Consider the following 17,085-nt stretch of genomic DNA (forward strand, 5'->3'; position numbering starts at 1 on the left):
ATGTTGCTAGATTTGTCGCTAGGTGATTTTTTTGAAAAGAAGTTGCTATATCTAGCGACAAAGTCACGAGTACTAACTACTTAGGTTACTAACCGAGAGTGAGGCCTCGGCGATTTACCTGACTGCATTTGGTGAATGATGGTTTCAATCATTTTTATATTTTCTGGTATATCTAAGTTAAGTTACCCAGGAGGTCTGTTGACATAGACTTAGCTAACGTTAGCTACAGGTTGATAAATTGAGTCATTGAACACAGCAGTAGAGAACGCAACGTTAGCCAGCTAGCTAAAGCTCCGGTGGGTGGAAAAATATTAGCTAATAACACCGTCTTTGAAGAGGTAGATTTTGAGATGAGGGGACTGACAAGGCAGAAGGTGAAGTGGTCCACCGTTCTATAGTAGCGGACTGAACATCGGGAGCACCGGGAGAATTCCCGATGGGCCAAGCACTTCTTGGCCGGAGGGCCGCTTACTTTATAGTACATTTTATAAATATGACCGGCCTACCAATAAAAATGGTGGCAGAAGATTGAGCGACACGCAGGGTTCCCGCGGGGTCTTAAAAAGTCTTAAATTCGGATCTTGTCATTTATGGCCTTACAACGTCTTAAAAACGTCCATATTTTCATCGGAGGTCTTACATTTCATTTAGTCAGGTCTTTAAAAGGTTTTACCATCGTTAATTTCCAGAAACGCAGGCTGCAGAAAGTTAATACAAGGTAGGGAAAAAGTATCGAGTCGTAGCCCATTGATGATTGTGAGTTTCTGTTATTTCTTGGTGCTGGCCGTGTGGGAGGGTGATGTCATCCCTTCTAGTTGGGGGTCATATGAGATTGTCCATCAAGTCCACTACAGCCCAAAGACAAGTTTAGACTACACATTTTGTCAAGTTTACATTGTAACAATATTTGAAAGAGTTGTTTTTATTTTTTCCTTTATCAGACTCCCAGAAGAAAACACTGGTAGTACATCTCCATTACAACAAGCCCACGTGATGCAGTGCAGTAATAATCATCAAGTAGTAACCATCAAAAAGCAATACCAAATGAAACACAAAATGATAACTTTATTGAGAACAACATTGAGTCAAGCATCTGTGATATGAAAAAAAAAGTCTGAGGAAAGGGTGGTGTGCAACTGCTGACATGTGTGTTTGTCTACATGATCTCTGTGTAGTGAAAGACAGAGAGAGAGAAAGAGCATATGCATGCATGATGTTTGTTAAACATCTAAAGAACAGCCGCATATGAATTTGCGCGTCGCCACCGGAGAAACCTGTCGAACATAACATCAAATGTAATTAGCCATACTAGTACACTTTCTCTCATCCTTACACTGAGGGTCTTACTGTCTTTACCCACATTCTACCACCCCCTCCATTTAGCCTGTCTGCTATCTGCCCTCACGTCTTTCCCACATTCTTCTTTTTCTTCTCCTTATCGTCGTTTTTGGAGTCATCCTTTTGCTTTTTCTCACTGACTTCCTCCACGGTCAGTGGTTGGACGTACAACATCGCTTTGGCCATCTTTTCCCCTTTGCCAGTCGTCTCTTCTGTCATATCCTGAAAGCAGAACACATGCTTGCATGGAAGAAATCCTGATTATTTTCAAACGTATTTCGTTATTATTGTGCATATTGTGATTTATGCTTTAACAGTGTCATCACATGTGATGACACCTGTGATGATGATGACCCACCTGCTGGAGCTCTTCCAATCCTCCTTGGAGCAGCTTCGTTGCATCAGCGCTCAAGTTGGTGATTGGTCCCAGACGAGAGTGTGGTAAATACCCCACAGCAGGCGGAGTCTCAGGCCTGCTAGGACTCACAACCCCAACGGTGACACAGTTAAGAGGAGTCAAAGCCCGGGGAACCTGCTGATTGAAGAGGATGGCCTCGGGAGTAGGAGGAGTCAGCGGGGGTGATTCCATGGCATCCTCAATGCAGAAGGGGACAACAGGAGTGATCTCTGTCTCAGATAGATCCTTGGGACACACAGTCACAAGAGAAGACATCACCTTTTGGCATGTGGGACCTGGGATCTTTCCATGGCTCTTTGGGATGATAATCAACAAACTTAATGAGGATAGTGTCATTCTATACCTTGAATCAAACAATAGCTGAATCAATGAATATATACTGTTTCTGTATTGATTACTTACAAAGCATTGGATAGTGCACTTCTCTTCCTCAGAGAGGTTGATCTTTGGTGTTGAACTACACACTTGGTCGATCCTCTCAGTGAGGGCCCTGTACGCCATGTGCAGCTTCTGAATCTCTCTCTGCCGTGTCTCATGCAGCTCCACATCACTGTGATCCGCGTGGTCCGAGTCCATGACTTCATAAAGTCCTTCAAACTCTGTCAAGATCCGTTCCAACATGTTTTTCTGGATCTTCTGGAGCCTTCTCCCCCTGAACTCGTTCGCATACCGTCTCAGGGCTGCACCCACCTGGTTCTGCCTCTGGCTTTTCACAACAGGCACCTCTTTCAGGTACGCGTCGGTGTTCATGATGACATCTTGGGTGACTTCAATGTCAAGTTGCAGAAGTTCTAGGGATGCCTTGATGGCCTGCCTGTTGAGTCTCTCCCACAGGGGTCTGGTCTCCTGGTCTGGTCTCACAGAGCCAGGGGGAATGACCTGGACTTCACAATCCATAACAGGATTCTAGGGAGACCAAGAGTAAAGGACAATGTGCAGGAACAGGGCAGAGGGGAAAATGTGAAATTGTGTTCCCACCACATTCAACTCCCTATATTAGAGACACAGTCACTCAGAGGTATTTGACCATGTTTGCTGTTTAACCATTTAAGTTCATACAAACCCTTATTATCTGTTTCATCCATTTAACTTATTTGATTTGATTTTCGGACTTACCAGAAAATCTTCATCATCAAATGAATGGAGAGAAAGATGGTCCCCATTTTTCCAATCCTTTTCATTGGGCTGGATAGTGGTCCCATCATGCTCAACTTCCTACATTAGAGACACAGTCATTTAGAGAGGTATTTGACCATGTTTGCTGTTTAAACATTAACATTTAAGCTGATATAAGGCTCTTACCATTTCGGCCTCATCCATTTCTCTAACCAGTATCCGTTTGGATCTTGTTCCACTGTCCCCACAATGGTGATCAGGATTATCAAACCATGTGTCAGATAGATAGTTAGTTTTCATAAATCGAATATCTGTAAACCACTGGATTAGGCTATGGCCAATAACAGTGATTTTGGGAAAGGGTTATTAGAGACGAGCTGACCTGACTGGGAGAATTTGGTTTCGGCATATCTGTTGCTGGACCCCAGATAGATATCTGTCTCTCCTTAAACGGCTCACAACGATTGGCTGTGAAGCAATTGAGAGAGAGAGAACTTGCAACTTTTGTAACTGCAAAAGCAGTTGGGGTTTGATCTTCAGGCCTTTTGTGGACTGAGCCTTGAGTCTCTTTTTTCTGATGTAGCCTGTCACATAGCAATACACAAAAAGAAAACCATGTATCAAAACTTGCTGTAAATGTACTGGATTTTGAATGTGAAGGACATTTGTTTCTTAGTTGTACACCCATGTTATTGACGGTAACTGCATTACAGAAGAGGGATTACATTGAGCATTAAATTCCGTTACATGTAAGAGTATGTAAAGTTTTATTGTGTTAAGAAGAATTACTCACTGAAATTGGCTGATTAGCTTGAGAAAATCTTCAGAGAAAGCTAGACAGTAAATACCGTTCACTTTTTCAGAAGAAATGTGATGTAGTTCTGTAATGTTAGATTAAAGTATGAATGTACACCATTATTACGTCGTTGTTGCCTACGTCATAATGTGTAACATTTGGACATGCTACATATATTTATACAGTAGCTTATATCATTTCAAATAAATATACGTCAATATTCCTCATTTGATAATTCCGATTGTGTTTTTTGTAAAACGTGAATTGCATGAACAATGACAGTATTACTTTCAGTTTTTTCAGTTTTTAAAAAATCAGAATAGAAAACTGTTTCCATTATGAATATAGCCAGTACTAAAATTCAATTTGGCACTTAAAGGCTGGATCTCTACATACTATTATATCTGCCTCAGTGATAAATTATTAATTGGTTGTATATAGCCAAAACTAGGTTGGAAATGTATTCACAGATTTGAACAATTCCCTAAGCAATAACTGATTACAGAAACGTTAAAACACATACGCCACCTTTTTCCAACCGTTCCAAACATTCACCAGGCAATGTGGATAAAACAAAGTAATAAAATACAATACAAATAAGAATTACTCACCAAAAACACAAAATTGGCTGATTAGCCTCACTGAGAAAATCTCCTGAGAAAGCTGTACTTTTCACCTGCTTGTTCAGAAGAAATATGAGCAAGCACTGTAATGTTACAATAAAGTATGCAGATACATTTACATTTAGTAATTTAGCAGACGCTCTTATCCAGAGCGACTTACAGTAAGTACAGGGACATTTGGCACAGCGGGGAATCGATCCGGCAACTTTCTGATTACTAGCCCAACTCCCTCACCGCTCAGCCATCTGACTCCCAAGATAACACATTGTTTTTTTGTACGTCATTATGTCTAGCATTCGGATGCATTTTTCATAAATATGGAACGTATTGATTTAAATATACATGAGCCTTTGTCAATATTTCTCATCATTTAAATCACTCCAATAAATTATCTGCAAACATTTTTTGTTATTTCGCTCATTTGCTCAACACGTCATGTAGTAAATCTTTTATTTTGAAATCCATACAAAGCAGTACTTGGCTGGGATTACATTCTTTCCTGTCTATAATTGTAGTAGTGTACGTCTGTTCGGGAACTCCTCCGGCATTCGAGTTGAAGTAAGATACAGACATTTGCTTGTGTTTCCCTCCAAAATATTTAACTTTGTGCATGCCAGCATGGACCTGACTCGCTAACCACTGACTCAGCTAGCTGCCCCAGTCCAAGCACCTTGTTCGTGTTTTAATTGTAGATGTATGTACAGACCTGTTGGCTCTGTAGGCAAACTGCAGGGGGTCCAGGAGAGAGTCTGTGATGGATTTGAGGTGTTCCAGCACAAGATGCTCCAATAGTTATTAAATCATATTAATAAAGAGATCTCACTGTTGATGCTCTACTCATATATATCTATTTTATTTACAAAGCATCCATACAGTACAGTATGGAGGTTACATTCAGAGATTCATGGATTACATTTACTGTATGTTACCAACACAATATTATTCATCTTTCATTTCGGGATCAAATACGATCCCCCGACAAATACGTTTTACACAGGATCACAATTTAGAGGATTAAAAATATACAAATGCATTACTACATTCAGTTCATTGATAAACAGCTGAGATAAAAACTTATCTTGACATTTTAAAATATGTTAAACTTTTCAGTCCATTCAGTATATTGTTGAGAATAAATAACTTTATCACACAGAAATATACGTAGAAAAACACAGAAAGCGACATTTGTGTAAAGCTGTCAAGTCCTGCTTCAGTATGTCTAAGGCCACTTTCAACCCATCCTCATATATTACATTTAGTCATTTAGCAGACGTTCTTATCCAGAGCGACTTACAGTAAGTACAGGGACATTCTCCCTGAGGCAAGAAGGGTGAAGTGCCTTGCCCAAGGACACAGCGTCATGTGCACCGGCCGGGAATCGAACTGTTAAAGTTAAAGGTAAATTTGTTGCAATAAATTGAAAAACTTAACATTTTACTTTTTTTATCCATATAGTTTGCTGATTTCTGGATGTTTTCCCTGATGTTAACTATATTTAATGAAACCTGCGATGACTGCATCAGCGTTTTATGCTGACATTTGTTAGCGAATATTAGCTAACATTACCTAGAGCAATTTATGGTTGCAGACTTTGATGGTTTCTTTTTGTGATTTTCCTTAAGGTACACAGTGTCTTTAAAAAAAAGAACACACCGCAGATGACAAAATGCACGGTGTGCTGTACCAACCATTATTGTCCCCCAACCGTCGTGGTTGTGCCTAACCTTAACCTCGACCTCTGCTACGACTCCTGGCCTTAAACTAATCCTAACCTCAACCGTCGTTGTGACGCCTAAACTCAACCGGGCCTCCCAGGCTGCTAGAATGGATTTTTAGTTTGTAGTCTAGCAAAAAAAAACACGTCCACCAAAGTAGAAGGGAGAAATAGCGGACCAGACAAGCTTTTATTTTGAAAAGTAGAAGCATGAGACGGGAGGGCATGAGACGAGAGGGCATGAGGCGGGAGGGCATGAGACGGGAGCGATGGGCGCTTTTTCCAGCGCCCAAGTCGAGCATGAAGTAAATTGATCCCAAAACAAAATTTTAGTATATATATACACAACACTTTATTGTGTATTTTAACACAGACATGCTTAAAATGAGTAGTTATTGTTTAGAAAATATATTGCATGAAAAACAAAAATCTAAAACACTTTTCACGAGGGAGGGCGGCGCCCTAGCGCCCTCTATTGACTAGCCGCCACTGTGTATCACACAAAGCACTGCCCTTCTCTCTCCACCACGTAAGGAATTCTCTGTGGTCAGTGATCTCCAGCACAGACTGCAGGGTGTTGTTTCTGTCTCTGACTGTAGCCAAGTATCTCTCCAGCTCAGTCAGACGCACTGCCATTCTGGCCGGCTCTTCATCAATTTCTCTCATTGCCTCCTCTTCTTTTTTCCTCAGCTTGGTGATGGTCTCTTCAAACTGGGCCTGAAGCTTTCTTTTGACTTCATCACATCTCTGTTTTTTATCAGAGAGGACTAGTTGTTGCTCATTTATTTTGCTCACCCCATCAATTTCCTGCATATAGCTACAAACTCTAACTGAGGTTAGTTTTCCTCTCAGATCCTCCTGGGCCTCTTTGAGAGGTCTGAACGTGTGACCTCTGTGCTCTCTTTCATCTCTGCAGATATGACAGATCAGCTGGTTGTCTGTCTCACAGAACGGCTTCACACCTTCTCCATGATCTGGTCATGCATCTTCTCTCTCCACTCCTCTTCTCCCCTTCTTGTTCTCCTTCAGTCTCAGCTGGTCGGCCATGTTCTTTATCAGCTTGTTGATCTGGAAGTTCCTGTGCCTGACAGGCTGTCTGCACTCTGGGCAGTGTTGGTGACCAGCATCCAGACTCTATTGGATACATCTCATACAGAATGTGTGTTGGCAGCTGAGAGACTCTGGGTCAAGTACAAGTTCAAGTCTTTTATTGTCAGGTACACAGAACAACATAAGGTCAGACTGGGCACTGAAATTCAAGACAAGACCACGCAAGCACCTGGCAATACATAACATAACATGTAAGTACACAGAACATAATTTACATCTATGCTAAGCTTAAATAAGTGAAACTTCCTAAATATACAGATAGCAATAAATAATACACTATACTAACCCTAATACTAAAACTTCCTAAATATACAGATAACAATAAAAAATACACTATACTGAGCCTAAATACACATAAAACCTATTATCCACCCTACAACCTACTCTAACCTATGTGGAGTACAGTACAATAGTGCAAAATTACATATAGTGCAACCAGCAGCTGAGAGTGACAGTGTCTGAGTAACTATTATGTGAGAGGACAATCAATGACTGTCAATGACCATACAGGAGCCTGATGGCGAAGTACAGTGAAGTACAATAGTGCAATATTACTGATAGTGCAACCAGTAGCTGAACGTGACAGTGTTTACAGTGACTAGTGTGAAGTGAATCAATGTCCATATCAATGTCCATTCAGAAGCCTGATGGCCCTTGGGTAGAAACTGTTGTCCAGTCTGCGTGTGCGCGACCGGATGCTGCGGTAACGCCTGCCAGAAGGCAACGGGGTAAAAAGACTGAAGGATGGGTGGTAACAGGGTCAGTGAAGACCTCAGTGCAGATGGAGTAGAGGAGCTGGTCTGTCAGAGTTGAGGAAGCTGCTGCCATACTGTAGCTGAATGGATAGTCAAGGGGAAGGTGAACTGAAAATGTTTTAACCACACACTGAATTACACACTTTGTTGACCGCATTACAACTGTTCAGTCAAGACACTCACGTGATTGATTTCACCATCCATTCATACACATGACAAATGGTTTTACATTGGCAGAATGGATGTACATGGGGAAGCGCTCCCTGCCTTCACTGCAGCATGCATGACATGAGGCAGGGAGCAATGAGTTAAATCCCCCACGGGGAGCACAGACAGACAACATGGGGGAGAAGGGAATGGTGGCAGTTGGCTGCAGCACAGAACACAAAGGTAATCGAGGATGCGTATGCATGTGGGTGATATGATGCACGCTGCCCGAGTGCCATGCCTGAACCTGCTTCGCTCATTTATGATTTTAAGGCCATCCATTATCAAAATGTTGTACACACACACAATACGGTTTGCACTGATAAAGGTTAGAAACAATGGGAGGCACAACATGTCAGAGAGGAAACAAATGACTAATGATTGTGTCACAGGTCCCAGTGATTGAACCCAAACGCAGACCTGGACTGGTAGGTGGTGAAAAAGGAGATGTTTATTGATGATGCAAATCAGAAGGGTATTGCCAGACGTGAAGACACGTGAGTACAGGTGATGAGAGGCGGATGGTGGTGCCGAACGTGCAGGTTGGTGATTCCAGGTGGCCAGGCGGGAGTGAAGGGATTCCGGGGTGAAGAGACTGAAAAAACAAGAACAAGTTTATATACTTATATAGGTTGGCACGCTAGTACAACGTACAAGTACGTCTAACGATCCTATAAGGACTGGATGTCAGGCCATAGCTTAAGTAGTGTAGTGATGATGATCAGGACCAGGTGTGTTTATTGCTAAAGAGGAAAAGGTGAGAGCAGGTTCGTTGCCTGGCAACCAAAACGGGGTGTGTACAAGAACGCAACACAACAAACACACAGAACAAACCAGACAGACAGGGAAAACAAGCTCAAGGGGGTGGGATCGTGACAGATTGATTAGAACAGCTGTAATAAAGGGATAACTAGTTGGGATTATGTAATGAGAAACACATTGAGAAGATTGTTCAATTCACCAGCACTTGAAATAAAAAATGTGTATGTAGTGAAAAAATACATTCAAAAGTAATTTCAGCTCTCACCTCTAATTTACCAGTCCTGAGAAGTTATCTGAAGTCTTCCGCGTCTGATGTGTAATTGAGCCGTGTTCAGTCTTCTTATGTTGAGGGGTGTGCTATCTATATATAAGTGTATAAGTGTGTATGTCTCTCTTTTTGTTCTCCTTTTCTCTCTTTCTCTCTCTCTCACTCTCACTCTCTCTTTCTTTCTCTCTGTCTTTCTTTCTCTATATCTTTCTCTCTCTCTTTCTCTCGATGTCTCTCTTTCTCTGAGAGAGACAGAGAGAGAAAGAAAAAGATAGACTGACAGAGAGAAAGAGAGAAAAAGAGAGAGAAAGAGACATAGAGAGAGAAAGAGAGACTGAGAGAAAAGGAGAGGGAGAGAGAGAGAGAGAGAGTGGGTGAGTGAGTGAGAGAAAGAGAGAGAGAGAGAAAAAGAGAGAAAGAGAGAGAGAAAGAGAAACAAAGAGAGACAAAGAGAAAGAGAGAAAGAGAAGGGGAGAGAGAAGGAGAGACAGAGAAAGAGAAAGAGAGGAATAGAGAAAGAGAGAAAGCGAGAAAGAGAGAATGCGTGTGTATGTGTGTGTATGCATGAGTATGTTTGTGATGTTTGTTAAACATCTAAACAACTGCAACACATGAGTTTGCGGGACAGCCACTGGAAAAACCTGTCAATCATAAGAATACAAATTAAAGTAAATCTGCCATACCAGTATGCATTCTCTCATCCTTACACTGAGGGTCTTGCTGTCTTCACCCACATTGTACGACCCCTTCATTTAGCCTTTCTGCTATCTGCCCTCACCTCTTTCCCACATTCTTCTTTTTCTTTTTCTTCTCCTTCCCGTTGTTCATGGAATCTTCCTCCACAGTCAGTGGTTGGATGTGTGACTGAGCTTTGGCCTTCTTTTTCCCCGTCGTCTGCTTCGTCATATCCTGAAAACAGAACACACGCTTACATGGATGACAATGAACCAATGAACCAATCGTGAACCAAGCCTCATAAGTCCACAATTTATACAGTCAGTTATTGTGCATATTGTGATTCATGCTTAAACAGTGTATATCAGCATATATGTGCCTGTGATGATAATGACTCACCTGCTGGAGCTCATCCAGTTCTCCTTGGCGCAGCTTCTTTGAATCAGCGCTCAAGTTTGTGATTGGTGGCAGACGAGAGTGGGGCAAACACCCCCCAGCAGGCGGAGTCTCAGGCCTGCTAGGAGTCACAACAATGACACTGTTGAGAGGAGCCTGGGGGACCTGCTGGTTCAAGAGGAGGATCTCGGGAGTAGGAGGAGTCAGAGGGGGTGAGTCCGTGGCATCCTCAATAGCGAAGGGGACCACAGGAGTGGGCTCTGTCTCAGATAGATCCTGGGGAGACAAGAGAAGACATAACCTTTTGGCATGTGGGACCTGGGATCTTTCCATGGCTCTTTAGGATGATAATCAACAAACTTAATCAGGATAATGTCATTCTATACCTTGAATCAACCAATAGCTGAATCAATGAATATGTACTGTTTCTGTATTGATTACTTACAAAGCGTTGGTCGATCTTCTCAGTGAGGGCCCTGCACGCCCTGCACGCCATGTGCAGCTTCTGGATCTCTCTCTGCCATATCTCATGCAGCTCCACATCACTGTGATCCGCGTGGTCCGAGTCCATGACTTCGTAAAGTCCTTCAAACTCCGTCAAGATCCGTTCCAACATGTCTTTCTGGATCTTCTGGAGCCTTCTCCCCCTGAACTCGGTCGCACACCGTCTCAGGGCTGCACCCACCTGGCCTTGCCTCTGGCTCTTCACAACAGGCACCTCTTCCGGGTATTCGTCGGTGTTCATGACATCCTGGGTGACTTCAATGTCAAGTTGCAGAAGTTCCAGGGATGCCTTGATGGCCTGCCTGTTGAGTCTCTGCCACAGGGGTCTGGTCTCCTGGTCTGGTCTCACAGAGCCAGGGGGAATGACCTGGACTGCACAATCCATAACAGGATTCTGGGGAGACCAAGAGTAAAGGACAATGTGCAGAAACAGGGCAGAGGGGAAAATGTGAAATTGTGTTCCCACCACATTCGACTCCCTATATTAGAGACACAGTCACTCAGAGGTATTTGACCATGTTTGCTGTTTAACCATTTAAGTTTAAGTTCATACAAACTCTTATCATCTGTTTCATCCATTTCACTTATCACTATGCAAAGACTTACCAGAAAATCTTCCTCATCAAATGAATGGAGAGAAAGATGGTCCCCATTTTTCCAATCCTTTTCATTGGGCTGGATGGTGGTCCCATCAAATTCAACTCCCTACATTAGAGACACAGTCACTCAGAGGTATTTGACCATGTATGATGATTAACCATTTAAGTTTAAGTTAAAATAAGGATCTTACCAAATCGGTGTCATCCCTTTCACCTATCGCTATGCATAAACTACTGACCAGAAAATCTGCCTCATCAAGTGAACAGAGAGAAAGATTATCCCCACATATTCAATCCTCTTCCTTTTCTTGGATTGTGGTCCCATCATGGTCAACTTCCTACATTATAGATACAGTCACTCAGAGAGGTATTTGACCATGTTTGCTGTTTAAACATTTACATTTAAGTTGATATAAGGCTCTTACCATTTCGGTCTCATCCATTTCTCTAACCAGTATCCTTACACCCATGTTATTGACGGTAACTGCATTACATAAGAGTGTATTAAATTGAGCATTAAATTCCGTTAAATGTAAGATTACACAAAGTATTTATGTGTTAAGAAGAATTACTCACCGAAATTGGCTGATTAGAGAAAATCTTGAGAAAATCTTTAGAGAAAGCTAGACAGTAAATACCGTTCACTTGTTCAGAAGAAATGTGTTGTTAATTCTGTAATGTTAGATTAAAGTATGAATGTACACCATTATTACGTTGTTGTAGCTTACGTCATAATGTGTAGCATTTGGACAGAAGCTACATATATTTATACAGTAGCTTATAGGCCTATCATTTTCAAAAAATATACGTCAATATTCCTCATTTGGTAATTCCGATTGTGTTTTCTGTATAACGGGAATTGCATGAACAATGTACTACTTTCCGTTTTTTCCGTTTTTAAATAATCAGAATAGAAAACTGTTTCCATTATGAATATAGCCAGCAATAAAATTCAATTAGGCACTAAAAGATTCGTAGAGGTTCTCTACATATTATTTTCTCTGCCTTACTGATACATTATTAATTGGTTGTATATTCAAAACAAAGTTGGAAATATATTCACAGATTTGAACAATATTCCCTAAGCAATAATTAGTTACAAAAACGTTAAAACACGAAAGCCACCGTTTTCCAACCGTTTCAAACATTCACCAGGCAATTGATAAAACAAAGTAATAAAATACAATGTGACGACTAATATTACACTAAGTAAATAAGAATTACTCACCAAAAACACAAAATTGGCTGATTAGCCTGACTGAGAAAATCTCCTGAGAAAGCTGTACTGTTCACCTGCTTGTTCAGAAGAAATATGAGCAAGCTCTGTAATGTTACAATAAAGTATGCAGATAACACATTATTACGTGTTTTTGTATTATGTGTAGCATTCGGATGCACTTTTCATAAAGATGGTACGTATTGATATAAATATACATAGGCATACGTCAATATTTCTCATTTAAATCACTCCAATAAATTATCTGCAAACAATTATTGTTATTTCGCTCATTTGCGCCACACGGTGTCATGTAGTAAATCTTTAATTTTGAAATCCATACAAAGCAGTAGGCCTACTTGGCTACTACAAACTTTCCCGTCTATAATTGTAGTAGTGTACGTCCGTTCGGGAACTCCTCTGGCATTCGAGTCGAAGTAAGATACAGAAATTATTTTTCATAAGTAAGCTCTTGTTTCCCTCTAAAACATTTCAACTTCGTGCATGCCAGCATTGGTCTGACCAGCTAACCACTGGCTCAGCTAGCTGCCTCAGTCCAAGCACCTTGTTCGTGTTTTAAATGTAGCTGTATGTACAGACCTGTTGGCCCTGTAGGCAAACTGCAGGGAGGGCCAGGAGAGGGTCCGTGATGGATTTGAGGTGTTCCAGCACCAGATGCTTCAATAGTTATTAAATCATTAATAAAGAGGTCTCACTGTTGATGCTCAGCTCATATATATTTGTTTTATTTACAAATCATCCTAACATACAGTACAGTATGGAGGTTACATTCAGAGATTCATGGATTACATTTACTGTTTCATACACAATATTATTAATATGTAATCATGGGATCAAATACGATACCCCGACAAATAACTTTTACACAGGATCACAATTTAGAGGATAAAAAATATACATATACATTACTACATTCAGTTCATTGGTAAACAACAGAGATAAAAACATATCTTGACACTGTAAAATATGTTAAACATTTCAGTCCATTCAGTATATTGTTGAAAATAAATATCACACAGAAATATACGTAGAAAAACACAGAAAGCAACACTTGTCAAGTCCTACTTCAGTATGTCTAAGGCCACTTTCAACCCCCCTTCATATGTCCATGTCCTGCAGGTCACCCCAGCTGGGTCCCACCTTGACTTTGGCTCTGAGCTTCACATAAAGCTTGACTGCTGACTCCATCTCTCTCTTCACTATCTGAGCCACCTAAGGGAAATGGAGGAAAAACAGGTCTGAAATTCTGTCCTTACACAGTATTGTCCTGTACTGCACTGTAGGCAGCCTTGAAGGGGTTAAGGCCTGGGCCTGTCTATCACACGCAGACACTGGGGTGTCTATCAAGGTTAGGGTGCTAAAGGTCAGGGGTTAAAGCTCCGGGTTCAGTCATACCCGAATGAGGTCTTCTTCTGTGGTCTCGTAGATCAGCTCGTCATGCAGCTGCAGGATGAAGTAAGCCCCTCTGACCCGAGAACATGTCCTGCTACGGCCCCTGTCTGCACAGCCATCGATGCACCAGTACCACACTTAGTGTGTGTGTGACCATGCAGACATTTCAAATGGTCGCATAATGTGTGTACCTTTTGTAAATGTTGTTGTGAGCTGCTTGCTTTTGTTTGTGTGTGTTACCTGAGTGTGGGTGTTGATGTGACAGGGGGGCAGTAGGGAAGGTTTCCTGTAGTCTCTGCTGGATGTTGACAGTGGCCAGTTTAACAATGTCAGCAGCTGAACCCTGAACAGTGGTGTTCACCGCCTGGCGCTCTGCCTGAGAGGCAGAAACACACACACTCTGTTACAGTCAAACATCAGATATAAGATGTGTTATAACACTTCAGATGGGCCTCACACCCCGTCACACCCCCTCACACCCCCCTCACACACACGTAGGTGTTGGCGTTTGTGATTCCAGGCAGGTATCTCTTCTGTCCCAGCAGTGTCTGAACGTAGCCCTTTTTTACACAGCTCTTCACCGTGTCTTTCAGGAAGGACTGGATCCCTGGATGGACACACACACAGAGAGAGAGAAACACACACACACACAGAAAGAGAGTGAAATACACACACAGAAACAGACTCTTAACCAATCATGAACACAACACACAAGTTGAACACACAGGAATGGTGCATCTGGCTTTGAAGCTCTCTATGTAACAGGCAGCATCGTTCTCATCCACGCCCATCTGCTCCCCCAGAGACTTGGCTCCCATCCCGTAGATGATGCCATAGCAAATCTGAGCATGTCATGGACACATGTTTAACACACATTCATGACTTGTCATGATGTGACTTGTCACATTTGGGGATTTTGCAGATTTGTAAGTGGCACACCTTCATGAAGTATGTGTGTATTTGTTTATCGGCCAGTCAGCCTCAACCAGCCCTTTTGATTTTGTTCTTGACCAACTAGCTTTGCTAGCGACACACCTTCAAAGAATCCAATCAAAACTCATTTTGACTGCACACGCACGCAAACCCAAAGGAGGGCGCGGCCTAATCTGAGAAGGGGATGAAGGCGTGTCTCATGCTGACGGAGAAGGCGACATCCTTCTCTGGACTCTGCCTGCAGGAGGGGCTGGCAGCCTGGAGCAATAGATGCAATAGATGCAAGACAAGGAGCCAGAAGAGAAGAGAGAAGTTTAGGGGTACTAAACTGGTAGCAATGGATCCAAACCCTGTGTTTGACAGTGGGTTGAATAAGGCAATCCTAGCAGACATAGCTATAGCTAAGAGAGCAAATATGTCCCTGAAACCATTCTACACAGGGTTGGTTGAAGATGGGCATGGGGAGGTGACAGGCCCCAAGTTTAAGCTAAAAGGAGACATCTTGTACCGCCACGGGGATGAGAGGGAGCAGCTGGTTGTACCAGGGCCTCTCAGAACCATAGTTTTTGAGCTAGCACATGCTAGTGCATGGGGAGGGCATTTAGGCCAGAATAAGACATGGGACAGGGTTGTTGACCGTTTTTATTGGCCTAACATGTATGCAGAACTAGTTCAGTTCTGTAAATCCTGTGCTGCATGTCAGTTAACTGCCCTGGGAAGGAAATTGGATAGAGTGCCATTAGTCACCATGCCTGTCATAGATGTTCCCTTTACCAGAGTGGCAATGGATATAGTGGGCCCATTAGAACGCAGTCGCAAAGGCAATAGGTACATTCTGGTCATTTCAGATTATGCAACTAGGTACCCAGAGGTGTTCCCTCTACGCAACATCAAGGCAAGGCAGGTAGCTAATGCTTTTCTTCAGCTGGTCTCACGGGTGATGGTTCCAAGGGAAGTGCTTACTGATCAGGGAACTAATTTCACGTCTAAACTTCTTAAGCAAGTGTATAAGTACCTAGGAATCAAGGGCATTAGGACCACCCCATACCACCCTCAGACTGTGTCAGACTCTGGGTCTGACTGGGATGACTGGCTGCCCTACCTCTTATTCGCCTACAGGAAAGTCCCACAGGCCTCCACGGGTTTCTCTCCATTTGAACTCTTGTATGGTCGGAAGGTGAGGGGTCCACTCGACGTCCTGAAGGAGGCCTGGGAGGGGGAGGAGCCAGAACAGAAGATGAACGTTCTGACGTACGTCCTGAAGATGCGGTACCACATGCAAGGTCTGACTGAGTGGGTGCAGGAGAATATGCAGTCAGCCCAAGCCAAGCAGCTGAAGTGGTATGATGCCACCACCAGAGATAGGTCATTGCAGCCAGGCCAGCGGGTGTTAGTGTTGCTACCTACAAAGCAGCCTTCTCGCAAAGTGGCAGGGGCCATACCTGGTACAGCGGCAAGCAGGCGAGGTCACGTATGAAATTAGCACACCGGAGAAGAGGAGAAAAGCCAGATTTTTTACATCAACATGCTGAGACAATGGCATGAGAGGGAGAGACCAGTGGAGCAGCATTTGTTTGTGAGGGCTGTGGGGGAGGAGGAAAAGGTGGAAGAACAGTACTTCCCGGTCAAGCAGGAAGGAACAGCGGAGATCAATCTGGACCACCTTTCCAAGGCGCAGCAGCAGGAGTTCAGGGCATGTGTTCCGGAGGGGGTGTTCAGTGGCCGGCCGGGCAAGACGCCACTGGTCAAGCATCACATTGGGCTGAAGTCACCGGGTCCAATTCGGCTCCCCTGCTACCAGATCCCAGCTCAGCTGCTCCCAAAGATCAAGGAGGAGATTGAGGTCATGCGGAACATGGGCATCATTGAACCATCACACAGTGAGTGGTCAAGTCCAGTGGTGCTTGTGCCAAAGAAAGATGGGACCTTAAGGTTCTGCATGGACTTTAGAAAGGTAAACTCAATTTCGACCTTTGATCCATATCCCATGCCAAGGATAGACACTTTGATTGACCGCCTAGGCAGTGCCAGGTACCTGACAACGCTTGACCTGAGCAAAGGGTACTGGCAAGTGCCCATGGCAGAGGACTCTAAAGCAATGACAGCTTTTAGAACTCCTTTGGGCTTTTACCATTTCTGTTATTTGCCCTTTGGCCTGCAGGGGGCGCCAGCAACGTTTCAGCGCCTCATGGATCAGGTGTTGGAGGGGGCGGAGGCCTACTCTTCGGCATACATCGACGAC

The 17,085-nt window shown here is 43.0% G+C and overlaps 1 protein-coding gene and 1 long non-coding RNA gene across 2 annotated transcripts; both read right to left on the minus strand.

The window, feature by feature from the left end:
- Window positions 1-9,620: 9,620 nt before the first annotated feature.
- LOC124467649 lies at window positions 9,621-10,225 on the minus strand. The gene is made up of 3 exons (XR_006956106.1): window positions 10,182-10,225; window positions 9,886-10,016; window positions 9,621-9,748 (listed from the first exon to the last, which is right to left on the minus strand). It is a non-coding gene; the product is annotated as an uncharacterized LOC124467649 (long non-coding RNA).
- Window positions 10,226-13,603: 3,378 nt separating this feature from the next.
- On the minus strand, window positions 13,604-14,855 carry LOC124468287 (DNA polymerase theta-like). The gene is made up of 6 exons (XM_047020946.1): window positions 14,850-14,855; window positions 14,674-14,752; window positions 14,405-14,517; window positions 14,151-14,310; window positions 13,914-14,017; window positions 13,604-13,730 (listed from the first exon to the last, which is right to left on the minus strand). The coding sequence occupies exons 1-6, from the start codon at window positions 14,853-14,855 to the stop codon at window positions 13,617-13,619; spliced, it is 576 nt and encodes a 191-aa protein (XP_046876902.1). The 3' UTR covers window positions 13,604-13,616.
- Window positions 14,856-17,085: the final 2,230 nt, after the last annotated feature.

This window comes from Hypomesus transpacificus, chromosome 5, assembly GCF_021917145.1.
Source record: "Hypomesus transpacificus isolate Combined female chromosome 5, fHypTra1, whole genome shotgun sequence".
In the NCBI taxonomy this organism is placed as follows: domain Eukaryota; kingdom Metazoa; phylum Chordata; class Actinopteri; order Osmeriformes; family Osmeridae; genus Hypomesus; species Hypomesus transpacificus.

What these genes read in the sequence shown, in the direction of transcription:
- LOC124468287 (XM_047020946.1), bottom strand. An exon ending in TCACAAACGCCAACACCTAC is followed by an intron (nt 14,311 to 14,404) that starts GTGTGTGTGAGG and finishes TGACTGTAACAG; the next exon opens with AGTGTGTGTGTTTCTGCCTC. An exon ending in CAGAAGAAGACCTCATTCGG is followed by an intron (nt 13,731 to 13,913) that starts GTATGACTGAAC and finishes CATTTCCCTTAG; the next exon opens with GTGGCTCAGATAGTGAAGAG.